Source organism: Acartia tonsa, chromosome 6 (assembly GCF_053477335.1).
Source record: "Acartia tonsa isolate MP-2025a chromosome 6, ASM5347733v1, whole genome shotgun sequence".
Taxonomy (NCBI): Eukaryota; Metazoa; Arthropoda; class Copepoda; order Calanoida; family Acartiidae; genus Acartia; species Acartia tonsa.
Genome location: NC_137265.1, coordinates 9,840,087 through 9,860,786, shown reverse-complemented (window position 1 = coordinate 9,860,786; position 20,700 = coordinate 9,840,087). Strand labels below are relative to the sequence as shown.

Here is a 20,700-nt window from a genome sequence, read left to right as displayed (position 1 = left end):
AGTATCGAAGATAAATCCCACCCTTAGTATTGTATTTCTTGTTTATTGCTTGTAAACTGATTTTCCAACCTAAATAAATCACTTTATAAAAACAACTACGTATAATAATGCGTTTAAAATACTTATAAGTATAGGGTAAATTATATGTATTGTAACAATAAATGTATAATTATAGATATATGATCCAGACAACTACCTGGCCCAGGTGGTGGAGACTCTTATCGTCTACTAATAAATTGCTTTCTTTTGTAGGGACTTAGCTGTGTTTATATTTCCAACGCTATCTGCTGGTTTCAAAACCAAATACAAAATATGGCCCTTCGGATAGAGTTACTTATAGTTCATGCCCCCTCTATTCCTTTACTTTAATATTGTAACCACTCCACGTTATTGCCCCACAGATAAATAAACCTGCCAAATTTTGTAGCTGTTACTTAATCAACAAAAGAGTCATAATGGCATGGAATAGTGCTATTAGTAACACACATTGTTCTCTCTTTTTTTAGGTAAGCTTCACATAGGTTCCCTAATGATGTTATGCGATTTCATTTTCAGATTAAAGTTTCGGGATGGTTTTAAGCTATCATACTAGCCATTCTGCAAGGCCTCTAGATGCTAGGGAGACATCCGCTGGTTAATAATATAATATCAAAAAAGTCGATAATAACAATTGAAAACCCAAGTTGGTATAATTCTAATTGTATATATGTATGTACATACAATATACAATGCATACTATATATGTGTCATGATTGGATATGATACTGGCCTCAAAATATGTATATTATAATCAGGGAGGTAGGGGACATTGTTCTGTTTATTACACCAGTCCCCAAAGTTTTTTAATAACGTTTACTCATTTGATGGCTTATCATCCTTGGGGACTAATATTGAATCTTGATTGGTTGGTTCATTAACTTGAATGACCAAACGTTTCAGCCACTAATTGGAACACAGTAAAAGTGTCGGACTGATTATGACGTAAAAAAAATTAGCCAATGAGAGGCCACTATAAACTTTACCATTGGTCAATAATGGCCTCTCTTTGGCTAATTTTTTTTTAACGTTATAATCAGTGTGTTCACTAATTGTGATCTATAGAAGGGGTATTTTTATATTACAACATTTGGAATGTACATCACTTTATCAAATTGTCTTATCCCTTTAGATCCCTGTATTAAAATATTTACGCGTTTTATGGTACATAAAAATTGGTGTCTGTATAAGGATTTAAGGACTAGTAAATTAACAGAAAAATTGTTGTAATTTTATTAACTAATAAGTATCTACAAGAAGTGTCGTCCTTACGTCAGTTTAACTGTGCTAGAAATATTTAATAAAAGGATGACAACATCCATAAAAGCAACGATCTGAAACTGTAGGTCAAACTAACATTAACTCTTGTAGAGTGTTAGAACTTAATTATCAGAATATATGTATAAATCTAAACAAAAGTGTAAGTAAATTTGTTCAAAACTGCTTAAATAAGGGATAGTATTTAAGGACATACTTACATCCGTAGTACTTGATTATACCTTGTTGTAATAGGAATCAGTATTATAAAGATCCGACCAATAAGATAATTATATCACATCAAAAATTGTTATAGAAATCTTCAAGCAAAGTTTGGGACAATTCTAACAGGGCTAAATCAACGAAAAGACCTAACCGTTCCGGACGTACAGAAGGACAGAATGATCATAATTATTGAAAATCTTTGCTTTAAAAAAATCTTATTAGAAATAATGTTCCATTATTTCTTTCTTTAACTGAAAGTGTATAAAATATGGAGCAAAAAGGCCGAATAAAAAGGTTAATTATCGAAGAAAATCAATATTAGCAGACGGCTCTGTTAAACTATGCTATAATTACTGTCAAAATTAAAGTACTTTCATGTACTTCGCTATTTTAAAAAATTCATAATCTAATTGTTTAAATTTTGTTCAAAAAGGGCCTTTTTTATCCACAGTATGCCAAGACATGTGACTTTAAGGCTGTGCAAACCGCTTTCAATAACTTGGAATTTTTTTAGCCTACCCGTGATGGATATTGTCATCCTTGTTTTCTTGTATACATTAAACATTCATCAATATGTGATTCATCAATTTTCCAATTACTAAATAATATCAGGAAAGAAGGGACATTGGGCTGTTTATTACACTAGTACCTAAAGTTTTGTAATAACGCTTTCTTATTCGTTGGCTTAACAACTTTGGGGACTTTGATTAGTTGCTTCAATAAGTTGCATGTCCAAACGTTTCAACCACTTACTGTAATCTACAGAAGGGGTAATTTTGTGTATCATCATTAGGGATGCACATCAATTTATCGGCCATTGTCTTATCCCTTTAGATTCCTGAAACAACATAGTATAAGGAAAGTTGGAAATAGTTCACCTGCCATTACAAAAAAAATACGCAAAGTATAGGATTCGAAATGGATAAGACAATGTACGATAAATTTATATACATAAACAAATAATGATAAACAAAATTACCCGGTATGTAAATTGAATTTATTAGTTGAAATGTTTGTACGTCCTCTTCCTTTCTAACAAAGTAAAATATTTTTACTTAATATACCAATTTAGTTATTTACTTGTTTTAATCTAATTTACAGCATTCTAATTTACAGAAAACAATTACAAATTTTAAACTCCCACAAGAGAAGCAATGATGAATAGATATGGTTTTAAATGATTTACTATTACTTGGATCTTACACCAGATTATAATGTACTCAGTGTAACTTAAGACCCATTCCACCGTCTACACTCCCCTCCTACTGGATGAACGAACTGACCAATAAATGACAAGGGAAATATCAACCTATATTGACGACTATTTTTTAACCTGTTATAAAATCCACGTATATTCTACCTCCAATTTTACATTATTGTTTCTTAGATATTAACAAAGCCTTTGATATCATCTTATAAATATTTAGACTTGACAATACATAGTAAATGTATCATACAAATTGTATCTGTAAGGCTGTTAAATGAATCTTAAGGTACAGACCAGTAAAATTTCTAACCCTTTTTTATTCTGATTCATATAAATTCCTTATTAATTCACTTTAAAGATTTGTTTATTTATACAATAACTTATGATTATATATGTAATTATTTTTTGATTAACAGTGCTCAAATAGTGAAATGCATAAAAGTAGACAAATATTCTTTTGTTATGTTATTATGGCAAATAAAAATATTCTTTTCAAACTGAAGGTTAAATTATTCAAAAGTCCAACGAACATTATCAATATCAATTTTACAGTAGCAACGATTCAAATTTTTAACATAACATTGAAAAATAAACTTACGTATATTTTGATAGAACTCAACAAAAAAAGTGTTTGGTCTAAAAATCCTAAGATAACCCCAAAAGACACTGTTTCATTAATTTAAAGAAATATAAGGAAATAAAACCGCGAAATTAAGGCAAGCATATACGAGGAAAGCAAATTATACGTAGCTTGGTTACGGAATATAGCGCCCCCCCCCCCCCTTTGTCTAATGCTAGAGGGAAATAGTTTGAATGGGGAGAGAAATATAAATGCCAAATAGTTGGATAGTTTTATATAGACAACCTTGAGTGATGTACATGGTTATATTATTTATTAGTTACTTTAAAAAAAGGAATCAAAAAATAAAAAGTTAAAGTAAATTTTTGCATGTAAATAAATTTTGTTATTGGTTGTTTCATTAAGATATCCGAAATGTAATTTTTGTCATCATATAATTTTCGTTAAAAAAAGCACTATTTTTTTCCAGTCAGGCTGGGTTTAGGCTGTTTTTAAGAAATTTTATCCGAAAAAAGCTTTCCATCAAAGTGCCTATCGAGCGGGCCTATTCAATATAGCACAACTTTATCTGACCTAAAGTATTAAACAACAAACGAAGAAGCCCCTCTACATTAATTTTATTTAGAAAGAGGAGGGGGAGGGGTTCTGTATTCAACAAAGCACTTTTAGAGTACCCACCAAATTTTTTTTTTATTAACTTAAACTGCATAGGGTGAATGGTGGCATTGCCTATAAGGGTCAGAGTCTCAGCTACTAAGCCTTGAGTAGTATCCTTTCAACTAGGGCTTATCCGATTCTAATATATTATCTTGTCCTTCTTGTTTATTGGTAGATTTCAATACAAAAATATAAATAAGTTATCAATGTTTATTTTGGAGCATAAAACTAAACAATTTAAAACTATGATTGCAAAATTTTTAACGTCGTACTAAGTTTTATAAAAAAATGGCAATTTCCTGCTATTCAATTTTTACATATAAACTACAAAAAAATCAATCCTTATATTTGACTATATCAATTTAAACAATTTAAATATGATCGCAAAAGAATTTGCTAGTCTTACACATGTGTAGAAGATTTGTCCTTGTTGAATAATTGATTTTATTCCATCAATACATCAGGGATGGAGGGTCAATTCCCTCTTCTGTAGATTACAATTATTGGATGAAATGTTTGACACTCAACTTAATGAATCCTTCAATCATATTTTAATAAAAATCAACAAAGTTGTCACGCTAACGAATAAGAAAACGTTATCAAAAACTTTGGGGACCAGTTCAATAAACAGTCCATTGTCCTATTCCTTCCTGTACACTATCAAACAAAAATATTCAGGGGAACAGCAATTTAAAGCCCATTGTCATATCAATGAATCCATGGTTATACGTGAAAATATCAAATGTCGATGTCTCAGACAAAAAATGCAACTTTCAAAAGTACAAAATCTTACAATTTCTCTTAAAAATTATATGATATTTTAATCTATAATACAAAGTAGAATGATGTCTGTCCGTCCGTCCGTCCGTCTGAAGCTTAAGATCTTAGTAACCACTAAACCGATTGGATTCTACTCTTCAGGGAATATACCTACTGGTCCTGTGGGGGTTTTATGCTATTTTCTTGGGGGGTGGGACCCCACAATCTCCCAAAAACAAAAAATCCACCCCCATTATTTTTTTTGTAGGAGATATCCTAGGTCCTTTTTATTTTTTTTATTTTTTTTGTAGGAGATATCCTTGGTCCTTTTTTTTACGAATTTCACCTTAACTTTTTTTGATCACCTCTTGGGGCAAAGCCCCTAGAGGCTAGGGGCGATGCCGCTAGTATTGTTATATTTTAAAATTTGTCTATGCATTTAAACTGCATACCATCTGTGGTTGGGCCTCCAGACTTCAACCATATTAATTTAAGATTTACTAGCAGCTGCGCTGGTAGCATCTAGGAGATCTTTATTCAAAGGTGTAGGGAAAGAAAATAACCTAACAAGGATGACAACATCCATAAAAGCGAAGCACTGAAACGGTAGGAAAAACGGACATTAACACTTGTATAGTGTCTGAACTGAATAATCAGAATATAAAAGTATCGAAAGAGTCGGAGCAAAATTGTAAGTAAATTTGTAAGAAAAGTGCTTGATACAGGATAATGTTAGTGGGCATACTTACATTTTTAGGACTTGATTATAGAGTTGCTTCGCTTAAAATATTGTTCTTTGTTGTCCCAGGAATCAATAAACCAAAAATCAGATCAAACGGATAATTAGATCACAAAAAATTAGTTGTTAAAAAAGTAGAAAAATCAACATGTTTAAAATGTACGTACGGACAATCTGGTAATGATTATAGAGTTGCTTTCTAAATCGTACCCAACTACTACAGGAATCATCATGCAAAGTTTGAAATCAATAGGACAATTCTAACATGCCTAAATTAACGAATAAAAGCTATCTATCTCGGACGGACGTACGGACGGACGGACCGACCCTGATTATAGAAAAGCTTCGCTTTTAAAAACCAACTTAGATATAAAAATTATATACCCTAAAATCAAAGAGTTGAGAATATATTTTTTCCGATCAAATACTAACTGTGTGAGAGTTGGAAAATTACCATAATCTTAATAAAGTTTCCCTAAAAAAAAAGATACTTTATTCAGTTAAGTAGTTTGCAGGATCACATGATGCAAAAATCAAACCCTTCTAAAAATACTGGACTTTTCCTGATTTGAATAAAACATATGCATTTTAATCCTCGTTTGACATATAATCTTATCCTGCGGGATCTTAGCCTTAGGTTGAACTTATACCCTTTTCTGTAGTTAGTTTTTAACTTTGGGGATTTTTTTATTGGATTGCGCAAACCAGCAGTGTCCAAACTTTTCCACTGATATTTTGGAGGATGCATCAATTTATTGTACATTGTCTTTTCCAATAAATCTCCACGAATAAGAAAGTAAATACACATAAAGTAAATATTATAAATACCTACAAAATCCTTTAACTCTCATTTTACAGATTTTTTACAATGTTAAGTTACTGCACTTTTATTATTATCTTCCAATTATCCACAGGTAAAAATATTTCCATTGTGGCTTCAAAACCAATTATTATCCGTTGGATTAAAACCGGTTCTGAAACATACAGAAAAATTATGCATTATATTGTATTATAGACAATTTTTAACTAATAATAAAGGCCTGGAGTTTTAGAAGCAAAAAAGATTAGAAAGAGCGCAAGTTTTATGTACTCATAAAATGTTTCTTTGAAATCTTGATATGATATATCTTGATAGAATAGCCAATGAAAGGCCAGTACACTGTAATTGACCAATGGTAAAATTTATGCTGGCCTCTCATTGGTTATTTTATCGTATGACGTCATAATCTGTTGAGGGACTTTAATCATCTTTCTTGATATTTATTTATATTTTCATGAATTAATCATTTGAACCTAGTCTTAAATGTTTAGCATTTTTATAATGTTTCTTTTTTGTAGGAACCAAACCTGTATTTGATCTTTCCAACACAATGAGACATTTAAAATTACCAGGTGATACTTTCTAGGACTTTTGGCTCCTCCAAAACTGGAGAATGTTCATATAACAGTCCAAAATAGTTTTTTTCTCATAAATTTAATGTTCAATTTGCTGACTATTTAATGGATGTAGAATATACGTGGATATTATGACAGGGAAAAAATTTGCGCCAATTCAACTTGCTAACATAAAACTCATTTATTGTCCTGTAAGTTCATCCAGTAGGATGGAAAGAGATGCTGTAAAGTAAGTGAAAAGGGGGAATCGATATTTTAGCCCGGCGCAAGCTTTACTTTATTAGAGAACATGAGAATCTGGTGTAGAAATATAAGTGTTTACTATTAATGCCTATTTTTAATAATATATTAGCTATATTATCTTGAAATTTATTTCACAATATTACTGTACCATAATATACTTATCTTCTTGCTAAAAATATTGCAAGCTTTTATTTGCTGTGCTATTTAAAAACTGTCTTTATAAAAATTCGTGATATTCACCATTATGTTATGTGTGCTTATGTTTTTAACCTTGAAAACCTTTCATGAACTTATTGATTTTTTTATACATACAACTGCTTGAATATCATAACATTAACATTTTAACCCCCCCCCCCCCCCTGGTTGCATTTATGATTATTTAAAAGTAACAGAATGTCTAAGTGTGTGTCTGTCTGCAAGGAGGATCTTGTTAAACGCTGATCCGATATGATTCTCCATTACAATGTAGCTTGGGAAGGTTTAAACTCCCAGGACAGATGATACCTTGAAAAAAATCCCCCCCCCCACCTTTGGGTGGAAAGGGTGGACATCTGACCCTCTCCTCTTAAGTGCCCCTAGTCATAAATATTAGGGTGGGTTCATATCGGAATTAGACAAAGCGGGGATATGCAACAGATAAAATTAACCTTAAAAACATTTCTGACCGAAAAAGAATTTTAAAAAATTGAGTTTTAGAACACGACCACTTAAAAATATAATTCATTACTTATTAGTATGCAAAGACGACATTCAAAAAAAAATTGAATCAGAACTATGGCTTCATGGTGCTCCCTGGAAAGGCCTTGAGGAGCTGAATCAGGAACTTTTTTCCGTTTCAAAATATCTCGTTCCTAGCCTTAGAAATCACTAAAAAAACAAAATTTTTAAAGGTTTATTGAGAATTGTCCAATTTGTAGAGGTTTTTTAGATTTACTCAGGCTAGGAACGAGATTTTTTGAAACGGACAAAAGTTCCTGACTCAGCTCCTCAAGGCATTTCCAGGGAGCACTATGAAGCCATAGTTCTGATTAAATAAATTTTTGACTCCCATTTACAAATAGCTATACAATTGAATGTCTGGTCGTCAGCGGTTTTAAGACTTAGGATAAATTTTAAATCATCCAGAGGTGTATTATATCTATATAAATTAAGTGCAGATCCCCGCTTTGGCCTCAGAAAAAAAATGTCCAAAATCGACCCACCCTAATAAATATATTTTATTTTGAATCTAACCCTAATGGAATTTAATACTTTTTTTTACATTAGATGATATTTATTTTTAGTCATATCATAGAAATAAATATTAGACAATTGAAGAATATTATCAAATAAAATAAAAACTGACTAGGATTCGACAAATTGATATATAAAAATTGAAAGTAAATTCAAATCTGTAGCTGAGGGTCTTGTTTTGGTTTGAAAAACTCAAAATATAAGAATCTAAAAATATGGGGGCATTTTTATTTGCTTATTTGATTTATGTTGGAAAATGCTATATCAAAACTAATGGGTAGTAAACTTTATATGATACATATTTAGGGAGGGAAAGGACAATGGCCAATTGATATCAATCTAAATCCTTTTTTATTCACCCCAAATATTATAAAGCAATTAAAGGTTCTTATTGAAGTATATTTTGGAGGTAGAAAAATTTAGTTGTCATTTTTTCACCTTCCCTGACAAAGACGTTCAAGAAGGTGGGTAAAGTGGGGATTACCCTCCCCCCCATTTAAAATTTACCCACAACCATTTAGAAGGGAGAATTGACCCCCCCCCAAAAAAAAAAAAAATTTTACCCTGGGGGTAAATTTTTTTTTTGGGGGGGGGGAAATTTACCCCTGCCAACAGATTTCAGGGGGTTATTACTCCCCCCCCCCCCCTTAAGCAAATTATCCCCCGGGTTAAAAAATATGAGGGGGAAGTAAAAAAAATTTGCGGCGCGCTTCGCGCGCCATTTCCCCCCCTTAAACAAATTTTACCTCCCAAAAAACAAAAAGCTTGGACGCCCCTGTTCCCTGATGAAATTAAATATTTTATGCTTTTTACTTTCAGGTGATACAAGGTCGGGCACTGTTATTTACAGGTAATTGATTTAATTAAAAGTGTTGATGCTGGTTACAGTGCTTATTAAAAATGACGACTTACAATGCAAATGACCAATGATAGGCCAATAAGCAGACTGAATTACCATTGGCATATTAATTGACCCATAGTATGGTCTGTATGACGTCATTTCTTATAGGCACTATAAAAGCTTAAAAGTGTTATAAATATAGAAATAATGCAAAATAAACTAAATACTTTAACAAAAACAAAAACTAATAGCTAGAAGAAAAAAAATTATCAAACAACTATTTGAGAAAGAGAACACTAACAAATATTGCTACGAATTTTCTAACATTTTTAAAGATTTATTTCGTAAATACTTATTATGTAATAATAGGTATGTGAGGGTTTTCATTTTATTGTAAATAAATTGTGCTTTTGAAGTTAAATCTAATACAGATTGTTAGTTTTAAATATATTTTGTTAAGGTTACGAGGGTCAGATGCGGACGATAACTATCCCCTGCAGTTCAAAATTACAGGTACTAGCCTAATTGTAGTCAATAAAATCCGGGAATAGAAGGCAAGGTCTAACAAAACTGGTTTTAATGTTATGATTTTACGTTTTTATATTCGTAGGAAACTGGATATGATACGATACATGATTTTTCAGTATGCCCTAAAACCGGTTCCAATCCAGCAGATGTTCTTTTTAGCCATATAACAGTGTTCAATCTTTTGTCTTAGTCCTTTCATTTTTTAGGATATATATGTATATATAATGGTTTTGCAATATGTCTGACTTTTTTATCTTGAAACGAGATTTAATTTTTGAATTTTCAACAGTTGGGAGGTTGAAAAAGTCTTCTTCTAAACAAAGAAGTTAAATATTTTCTTCATAGATTTTGTTCTATATGCAGTTCCAGACATAGCTGCATATAATTTTCATCCACCCCCCCCCCTCTTGGGAGGTGGGGTTAGGATGTACTTGAGTTTTACCTAATTCTTAGCCTTGCAAATTTTATGGCGTGAGAAGCTAAAAAAGTAAAAAAAGCTTGCAAATATAAGAAAGAAATCATTTACAAACTAAGAAGATGATAAAAGTCCCTCCACAGAGTATTACGTCATGCGGTAGAATATATGGAGGGATTTTTATCATCTTCATAAACAAACCTTTTTAAAAAGTTTAGAATGGACTAAATTATCTTGGAGAATCTGAACAATATTAACCCTTTACAGTCGGGCCCCTAGCCGCACCTTAATCGGTCGGGGGGGGGGGGGGCGTTCAACGCCCCCCCTAATTATCTCAGTTCCTATAAGAGCTAGAGGGCTAAATTTTTTTGTGCAAGTCCCTTGTTTGATAATGAATTTCCGACCTTTTATAAGTCTAAGTCAATTTTTGCTTCCTTCACCCTTTTATTTAACAACCTTTGTTTTTAGGTCTTTTTTTACTTAAAAATTTCAAACGGCTATAATTTTCTTATTTTTGAAGCTAGAAGAAAATTTTTTTTCCAGAAAATGTTTAACTTTATGTAAATTTTACATTTGAAATATCAAAATATAAATTTCAGCGGCCGCAGCTGTACTTGGCAGCTGCCAGCCGCCGCCTTCGTCGGTCGGCGGGAAAACGGCGGCGGATCTTCATGAAATTTTAATACGTTATGTAGACATGTCAGAAAAGCTTAAGTTTAAAATTTGAAGTCTCTAAGTCAAAAATTGCGGCCACAGGAGACTTTTAAAGATTTCTGGAGACCTGGAGGATCAGGACCTGCAGGATCATACCTGGAACCTGAAAGTGACTTGAACACCTGTATTTCATATAAGGATTACTACTAGAGGATTTTTTAGTATTTTGGTATGATAAAATGCTTTGTTTTAGTCAAAAAAATATTTTTGCTCTTTACCTGGATGACCCTACCAGGTTTGCTGGTATCCTGTGCCCGCTAGGATGGAGATATTCAAAAAATTCCAACTCTCAGTTATGTGTCATACCCATACTTAAAAAGTCAAGCAGTTTGGGCTCTTTATCTTTCACACACAGAAAATGAGATAGAAAAAACCGGATGGGGGGGCGTTCAACGCCCCCCCCCCCCCGACCGTTAAGGGTTAACATCACAACTGTTCTTTATTATCAATAATTCATATATTTAGAAAATGTTAAGTCATGTTTCTGTTGAAGTAAAAATCCAATTCTTTCTTCAATATAAAAATGGATTAATCATTACATGGATCTTTCACCAGATTATCATATACTTTAATAAAGTGAACCTTGTAGCGGGATAAAATAAAGTTCCTCCAAATCCCCTCGTTACCACATCGCCCCTTTCCTTCTGGATAAATTAACAGACCTATAAATGATCAGGGGAACAGCACCTCAATTGACGGCAATTTTTTCACTGTATTGGGTCATTGGAATGTCAGCTGATAGTTACTAAAATATAAATCTATCTATACAAAAGAACAAAAAGCAAATTTAAACAACGCATTCTACGTTTTTTTCCTTATAGATTTTTTCCATTGTTTTAAACATGCTTAGTGATTTAAAATAAATATTTTAATAATCATTAAATTATAAAACTGACAATAACCCAAAATTTGCCGACACTTTAACCATTCAGTGAAAAACTAATCAAAAACAATGAAAATTAGACGCAAAAGCTATTAAGAGCTTAAATTGAAAAGGCAAAGTTAGATGAAATTAATTTTCATCCGCTAGCCAAAGAGTCTTTGCTTTTTAGGGGAGGTAGTTGACTGGAATATTCATCTATAATAAATTTATTGTTAGTGGTAACGAAGCTACTCTGTAACCAAGCAATGATTTGCCCGTTAAAATTAGATTTTTTCAGAAAAAAATAAAATTGTATGTTATTTTTATATTCATGTATTCTTTTTTAGACGAGAATAATAAAACTTCCAACATTGCTCAAATTAGTAATACAAGGTAACATTTTCTTTAAGTCACAAACCAGAATTCACCCCCCCCCCCCGCCAAGCTATTTTAGTTTGAATTTCAAACAAGGATGACAACTTCCATAAGTAACGAATCACTAGAAAATCATGGGTATGAATTCTGAAAAGAATAAAGAGCATTTGTTAAATAAAGATATGTTAAAAATGTAATATTTTTTTAAATAAAGCTATCTGTCTTTTTTATCAACGAGAATAATGGGAAATTTAATTTTTAATAAGAATACCAAACACCAAAAATATAGAAAATTTGTTAAAAATATAAAGTAGCTAAAAATTTGCCTAAAAACATTACGACCGCCATTGACGTTTTTTACGTAATTATATGTGCCACATTAATGGGAATGTTGACAAGAAGTTTCAGCCGTCTATCTTTTATAGGAGCCGAGAAATACACGTTTCCCCCTGAACTTTTCAGATATGTGGATATACGGACATTTCGACTAAACTGACAATCACTTATCAGCTCCTTTTTATTTTCATTTAAACCCACACTCAAATGTTAGCTTAAACCAACCTGAAAGAAAAATCATAATTTTGTTTTCAGTTGTTTTTACCCTGTATGTACAGCAGATGTTATTCTAAATGGTGCCATCAGTTCTGGTAATCAATACAGGTAAATCAGGGATCTAAAGTGATAAGACAATGGCCGATAAAGTTATATGTATTTCCAATGATGATACGCAAAATTACACCTTTATGTAGATTATAATTTATGATTGAAACGTTTGGACACTCAAGCAACTAATTAAATTTCAATAAAAGTCCCAAAAGTTGTTAAGCTAACGAATAAGAAAATGTTATTGTAAAACTTTAAGTACTAAAGTTATAAACAGCCCATTGTCCCCTTCCTCCTGTAGGCAGATACTTCTTTCAACTAACCATGCTTCGGTCGAAGCCATTAGAACATAGTAATTATCATCCATTATTCATCTTTAGGTTGGGTCTACATCTAATGGATAATAATGGTGAATCTACACATATAAATTCTATTATTGATGTCACAGAACCTCTCACTGCCTTTATAAGGTAAGAATATTCTCATGTACTGCTGGAAAATGCGCATAATTGTTCTTGTTATAATAAAAAATATAACTTTTCATTGAAGACGCAGCTATAACAAATCAAATTCTTTTGAAAATTCTGAACATTATATTGAAGCTTTTTATAGTGAGCATAAAAAATGACGTCATACAATACAAAAGACCAATGATATGCCAATATACAGACTAATTACCAATGACAGGCTAGTAAACATTTTAATTGACCAATGGTAGACCAGCATGACGTAATTTTTTATAGGCTTTATAAAAAGCTTTAATCAGAGACTCTAGACTGCGCAGAGACTTAATAGTAAATTAGGCTTACATGTAAAAACTACTATTATATTGTTCAGGGGGCCAAAGTTTGTATTAGTAGCAGAAAATACCAAGATAGGAAGCAATATCACCACATTTTCTATTCTTAATAATCAAGAAATATACAGAGGAATTAGTTGTTCCATAACACAGGTAAATTATAATAATGATCAAATAATTTTATAAATTCAAACTGCAACTAAATGACAGGTTTTAACATATATCTATATAAAATGATAACTAATGTACACTCGTAATATTGATACACAATACACCCATTTTGTAGATTACATGGTTGAAATGTTTGGAAACCCAAAAGTTGTTAAGCCAACGAAAAAGAAAACGTTATTATGAAACTTTAGTTAATAGTGCAATAAAAATCTTAATATCACTTCTCCCTCCCAGGTCTTTTTAAAGATATAAATTATAATATCCGATCTTTATCACCTAAAGTAAAAGAAATAATTAGTAATGTAACCATTCAAGATCAATTTTAGTTTTGAAAAAAAGGTACCCAATTATTTTTTTTCTCGATTGGGTATTTCCCTTATGAGGGTGGAGGTGTCCTCCAAAAGATTATTTATAAACAATCCCTGAACCTATAAGAAGCTTCACTGGAAAGAGAAGCCTTTATAGTACCTATACAAAATGACGTCAAACCAGGGATAAGAGATAGGAAACCTGGCCATTAATTAGGTCCCGGCCTAGATTCTAAAGGGATATTGCAACTATTATAAATTCCTATCAAACTGGCGGATGCTCCCAAGTAGCTTTCGCTCTAAACCAATAAGAATCAACCTGTTTTGTATCAACCAATCACCAATTGGCGGAAATTTTAGAATCAGACAATTCTAGAAAAAATAAGGATTTGTCTGCTACTAAAAAATAAATATATATGGTGTTAGATCACATTAGCTTAATTATTAAATCTGCTTAGAGTTAAACATTAAAAATGGGCCATATAGAAAAAAACAAAAATAACGGGATTATTTTTTGGAAAGAAGGTAGCTACGAATTTTCATTTGGTAGTTTATAAATTAGATGTTGTATTTTTAATTTTAAAAATTTAATACGGAATTGATACAACACCTTCAGGGGCGTCCAAGCTTTTTTTTTTGGGGGGGGTAAAAAATTTTAGGGGGGGGGGTAATTCGTGTTTGGGGGGGGTAAAATGGCACGCGAAGCGCGCCAAAATTTTTTTTTACCCCCCCCAAAATTTTTACCCCGGGGGTAAAATTTGATTGGGGGGGGTAATTACCCCCCCTATAGTCTGTTGGGGGGGGTAAATACTCCCCCCAAATCTGTTGGGGGGGGTAATTACCCCCCCCAAACTAATTTACCCCGGGGGTAAAATTTTTTGGGGGGGTAATTTAATTATGTAAAAAAAGCACCTACCTAATCTATTAAGTTAATAAGTACTATCCTATAACATAAAGTAGTAAGTAAGGTTTATTTGACTATAGCTTCAGATTTCATTACTTTTAATACTGAGTTCTCCTTTTTAGGAAAGCTTCACATAGATCCCATGATGGTTCCACACTATTATAGGTCAATCCTTTGAGTGGTTTTAGGCTATTTTTCTCCTCCCTTTTTACCCTTTAGAAAACACGAGTTCTTAGATGCTAAGGGCGCCACTACTATTCAAATATATAGTAGTATCTCATTCTTTAGAACATAAAAATACAATAATTAACTCACTAACCAATGAACCAATATGATAATACTTTAAAGTGAAGCGTCTTATAGGTCCTGGTAAGTTTTATAACTAGTTTTGAGACACCCTGACATCCTCCCAAAAGAAATCGCCTATAGAAATTCTTTTTCATTATTTAATGAAATATTTAATTTAGTTAGGTATCTATTTTATGGAATCTTCAGTGCTTTACAATTACATCATAGATCCCCGGGATGGTTTTAGCCCTTATAAAGGCCCAAGCAAATAAAACATGATCAAACTATTAAATTTTTTGTTATCATGGTTAAGAACTGTTTTAACTGGTTGGACTATATTGGGGTACAGTCCCTTTTGTGGCAACGCTCTTTAAGGGGCGTTTCTTCGTTTTTTTCACACAAGCTTCTCTCCTATTTCTAGCCCCTGCGGGGGGCCAATTGCTTAACCATGTGGGGCAATCACCTAAACCAATATAACCTATCCTAAAATAAACTATCAGTAAAATTTTTTTTTAAAGAACATTCAATTTGGGGGGGGTAAATACCCCCCCCCAAAAAATTTTTTTTAAAGAACATTTATTTTGGGGGGGGTAATTACCACCCCCAAAATGGTTTGGGGGGGGGGGTAAATACCCCCCCCAAATTGAATGTTCTTTAAAAAAAAATTTTACTGATAGTTTATTTTAGGTAGGGGTAATTTTTTTTTGGGGGGGGGTATTGTTCACAAAATTTTGGGGGTGCCTACGGCACCCCCAAAATCGTTTAGGGGTGCCAAATGGCCCATTACCCCCCCCCTTGGACGCCTATGAACACCTTAACCCTAATATTTGTACAATACAACACAGTACAAATCTATCATGACATAATAGTGTCCAAAGAACTTGATAGAATGCTACCCAAGAGCATATTAATTTATTTATTTTGAATTTTAATTAGCAATGAAATTTTCAAATAAAATTTTTACTCATTAATAAAAATGCAAATAATACAAACTTAAACCCAATGATAGCTTTCTGACAGTTCAAATTACCAAAGTAAAAGATAAAAAAATTTTGGGAGAGAAAAAACTTCATTTAACAAAAGCCATTAATATATAGGTTTATAAAAAGTTATACTTTAAACTAGCTACCTGAATTTGATTCTATACTTTATCTACACACACACACACAGCTTTTTCATTAGCGTTTATAACGAACCACTGCGCCATCCCAAAACTGGTTTATTAGGCCTAGGCTTGAAATAGGCCTGAAATAATATTTTCCTACGTTTCCCATCCCTTATCCCTGGGTCAAACTGGCCTAAAATCAAAATGTAAACTAGCTGTCCATTGGTAATTTAGTCTTTGTATTGGCCTATCCTTGGTCATTTGTATGGTATGACGTCTTTTTTATAGACACTATAAGGAGCTTCCTGGAAAGAAGAACCATATTATGAATAAACTAATTTTTAGATGTTTCCGAGAGATGTATCTTCACCCTTTTTTGTGAAGAAAGGATTTTCCTCGAAAGAAACGACAGAATGTACAATTAGTCTACAATCAACTTTAGATTATGAAAAAGTGTCTTCATATGTTATCCAGTTAGCTGTAGAGGTAAGAGAACAATGACACTATGAATCATAAGTAGCACAGCAATTGCAAACTAACATTTCTCAACATTACAATAAAATTTAGATGAACCTGTTTATAGTGCCTATAAAAAAATGTCATACAATACAAATGACCAATAATAGGCCACTGGCAGGCCAGTATTCTTTTCAATTGACCAATGGTAGACCAGTGTGACGTCATTTTTCATAGTCACTATAAAAAGCTTCAATTTGTATGTATTGGCAAGTATTGCCAATAAATCACAAAATATGACTAATTAATTGAAATGAATATAAACATAACTGACTAACATTGAATTAGAGACAATCGATTAGACTTATTTTTTGCCACTGTTCAATTTTGATAGGATAATTCTTAGAAATATATATTCTTGAAATTTTTGAAATTTCTTTTTTAGAATGCATGGACAAATGAGGGGATAGATAGCAGGAACATAGCTACTACAGAACTTGTTATTGCTGTTCAGAATGTGGCAGATTCACCTCCTGTTTTTACTAGGGTAAATGTTTGCTTTGATAAGACCTCTGGACAAAGGTTAGATATGTATGGAAGCTGCTTATAGTGTCTATACAAAGATTACGTCATGCAATACAAATGACCAATAAAATGCCAGTGGTAAATGTATAGGCCTATCAATGGTCATTTGCCATTGTACGTCGTCATTTTTTATAGGCATTATAAGCTGATTTAACTATAGGTTAAATGATGTTTAGTATTAATACTAGACAACTCCTATTTCTAGTATTTCTACTAAAAAACCTATTTTTAATTAGATACCTCTAGTAACAAAGATCTGTAGACCAGCAGAACCTGGAGTATTACTATATTACTACTAGAAACCTATTTCTATTTAGATACCACCAGTAACAAAGATCTGTAGACCAGCAGAACCTGGAGTATTACTATATTACTACTAGAAACCTATTTCTATTTAGATACCACCAGTAACAAAGATCTGTAGGTCAACAGAACCTGGAGTATTACTACATTACTACTAGAAACCTATTCCTATTTAGATACCACTGCACCAGTAACAAAGATCAATAGGTCAGTAGAATATGATGTATTACTATATTACTACTAGAAACCTATTTCTATTTAGATACCACCAGCAACAAAGATCTGTAGATCAGCAGAACCTGGAGTATTACTACATTACTACTAGAAACCTATTTCTATTTAGATACCACCAGACTCCAGTAACAAAGATCTGTAGACCAGCAGTACCTGGAGTATTACTACATTACTACTAGAAACCTATTTCTATTTAGATACCACCAGTAACAAAGATCTGTAGATCAGCAGAACCTGGGGAATTACTTCTTCAAATAGAAGCAAAGTAAGCTAAAAATATCTATTCTGTAATATAAAGTAGTAAGGTTTTTTTGTCTGAAAATAAAGACATATGAAAACCCTTGTCAGATTGGTTTGTACTTATAATGGAAGCTTCATAAATGTGTACGGGTGGTTTTAGGCTATTTTCCTGACCTCTCCCAGCCTTCCCTACAGGCTATGGCGAATCAACCAGCATACAATACATACTTTGTCCGTCTGTACTTCTGTACAACGTTGGGAAAAAAGAGATTTACTCGGATGCTCTTCGAGACATCTAAAATATCCCTTAATTAAAGAAAGACCATTTGGATAAAAAGCATCTACTCTATACATTATTTGTATGTCTGTCTATATTGCAATAGAAGATTTCCTCACAATAAATGTCTTAATTTTCTTGTAACGATTTATGAGACAAAAATATAATTTTTACAGAATTTGCGTTACTTGTCTATTTATTTATATTTACATTTTATTTGTTTACTTTACTTCTTAGGAATGTTGTCATCCTTGTTATTTTTTTTCAGAGATAGTGATATTGGTATGGAAAGAATGATTCAATACAGTATAGATAATAGGTAAAATATTATTACACTTTAGAGAATTAATATTTAGGAGTTCTGTATTTGAACTCTTATTTATTTCCACCTTCAATTATGAGAAACAAAATACCCCCTTCTCTAGATTAAAATTATTGAAAAAACATTTTGACACTGCATACTTTATCTAGTCATTAAATCACTCTAAATAAAAGATATTAAAAACACTAAAGACTGTATGTCCCCAAATAAAGAATTGTTCTGATTTCAGGTATAACAGCTTATCCAATTTTTTCTACCTGGATCCCAAAACTGGCTATCTTTCTGTGCAAAATAAGTTACAGGTATTCAAATTGTTTCATTGAAAATCAGAACAAAGTAACCCTTTATTCTTATAATAAATTAACAGGATCCTTGTTAGTTTGACTGTTCTAATGTACCGAAGGATCTCATTAAACGCTTTACCGATATGGTTTTCTATTACAGTGTAGCGTCTCATAAGTACAAGTTGGAGAGGGTACCACAACCCTCCCAAATGAATTCGCAAAAAAAAATAACTAACCACTTCTAGCGACGAAAAAATATTTTTTGGTAAACAGCTGATCTTAACGTTAATATTGATCAAAAAGAAAACTAGAGGTCTCTAGGGGCGTAGCCGCTAATAAATAAAAAGACAATAGGTTATAAAAATCACAATGGCATTATTTTATCATTTGTATTTGTTTTAGGATCTACCAATAGAAATTAACATAGAGAAACCAATTTTTCTCAGAGTTGAAGCTAAGGTATGTAGTTTTTTATGTTTGAGAAGCACAGCTTTATAATATTAGGGTGTGTCTGTACGTCGATGCCTAGCTGTTCAAATGTATATTTGTTACGAAAAGATTTTATATATGTAACCAATCACTATTCTTATCCTATTATACGTATAATAATTAAGTTTTTTTTTAATCTTTAAATTTGAACCGATTGGGGTCTTATGATGGTTTTAAGCTATTTTATTTTCAGGGTATTGTTTTGAGTTATTTTTTTTATCGCTCTACACCCCTTTAGAATAAAATACAGAGCCCCTAGATACTAAGGGTGTAACCCCTATTTTATATAAAATGGATTTATAATATACGTGGATATTATTACAGGGGAAAATCAGTCGTCAATTTTGGTTGCTAACATGGACATCACTTACTGGTTTCATCCAGCAGGAGAGGAGGGGAAGGGATAAAAGAGGTGGTTGAGTTGGTTTTTTAGACAGCTACAAGTTTTACTTTATTAGAGTACATGGTAATCTTGTGTAAGATCCAAATACTATTAAAGTCATTACTTTAGGAGATAAATACAGAGGAAGAATTGCTGTCAAACCTCTCCCCCCAATCAGTATCCAGTATCATAGCTGTTTTCATTGAGGACTGCCAAGTAAAAAATATCATGTTTGATCGCGAGAGGTGACATTTTATTAATCAAAAAGCTCTATAATTTCAAGTCCGCCCGTCTGTTTTATGGTCTATTAGATAAAGTATAAGAAAACTTGAATTTCTTATATGTTTTATGTTACGACGGTTGATTTTTATTGGAGATTTCACACACCAAACAACTTCTTAAAGGAAGCCTACGGGAAATACGTCACTCTAAATGCTAAAAGACTGCCAAAGAACACTTAATGTCCAAATTTTAACCCTTCAGCTTCAATCCAAAAATGTAATTTTAACATGCCAATAACTTTATTTATATTTTAATTGAAGGATTCAAATTTGGGGCATTGGGTCTGCATGTGGCAGTCTTTAAGCAGTTAGAGCAGGTTTTTTAACCTACCTTTTTGCTTAATTTTAGTTTTATTTACTTATATTTTTTTGACACATCTTTAATTCTTAAATCAAATTTATTTAGATATGTTGGAAATTTGAAGGAAAATTCTGTAGAGGGAACCACAGTAAAATTTATAGAAGATGGACAACTTATAGAAGGTTTCTTACAGGTAGCTTTCATTCTATATAAATTGACTTTCTCCTGGCTATGATGTTATAGTATTACTAGCGGCTTCGCCCCTAGCCTCTAGGGGCTTTGCCCCAAGAGGTTGAATCAAA

The 20,700-nt window shown here is 32.3% G+C and overlaps 2 protein-coding genes across 3 annotated transcripts in view; one reads left to right on the top strand and one right to left on the bottom strand.

Annotated features, from left to right (window-relative positions):
* Nucleotides 1-20,700, bottom strand: part of LOC145321781 (uncharacterized) — a 158,927-nt gene that overhangs the window by 85,143 nt on the left and 53,084 nt on the right. The window lies entirely within an intron of this gene.
* The window catches only part of LOC145322133 (uncharacterized), a 60,028-nt gene continuing 45,649 nt past the window's right edge, over nucleotides 6,322-20,700 (top strand). The window contains exons 1-16 of the mRNA XM_080163928.1: nucleotides 6,322-6,374; nucleotides 6,799-6,852; nucleotides 9,151-9,181; nucleotides 9,633-9,685; nucleotides 12,039-12,084; nucleotides 12,658-12,726; nucleotides 13,050-13,139; nucleotides 13,507-13,621; nucleotides 16,590-16,730; nucleotides 17,146-17,247; nucleotides 18,020-18,087; nucleotides 18,608-18,658; nucleotides 18,891-18,963; nucleotides 19,348-19,404; nucleotides 19,946-20,061; nucleotides 20,504-20,591. Coding sequence (XP_080020054.1) covers nucleotides 6,329-6,374; nucleotides 6,799-6,852; nucleotides 9,151-9,181; nucleotides 9,633-9,685; nucleotides 12,039-12,084; nucleotides 12,658-12,726; nucleotides 13,050-13,139; nucleotides 13,507-13,621; nucleotides 16,590-16,730; nucleotides 17,146-17,247; nucleotides 18,020-18,087; nucleotides 18,608-18,658; nucleotides 18,891-18,963; nucleotides 19,348-19,404; nucleotides 19,946-20,061; nucleotides 20,504-20,591 — 1,200 coding nt within the window. The 5' untranslated portion in view covers nucleotides 6,322-6,328. The remainder of the gene's footprint in view (nucleotides 6,375-6,798; nucleotides 6,853-9,150; nucleotides 9,182-9,632; nucleotides 9,686-12,038; nucleotides 12,085-12,657; nucleotides 12,727-13,049; nucleotides 13,140-13,506; nucleotides 13,622-16,589; nucleotides 16,731-17,145; nucleotides 17,248-18,019; nucleotides 18,088-18,607; nucleotides 18,659-18,890; nucleotides 18,964-19,347; nucleotides 19,405-19,945; nucleotides 20,062-20,503; nucleotides 20,592-20,700) is intronic.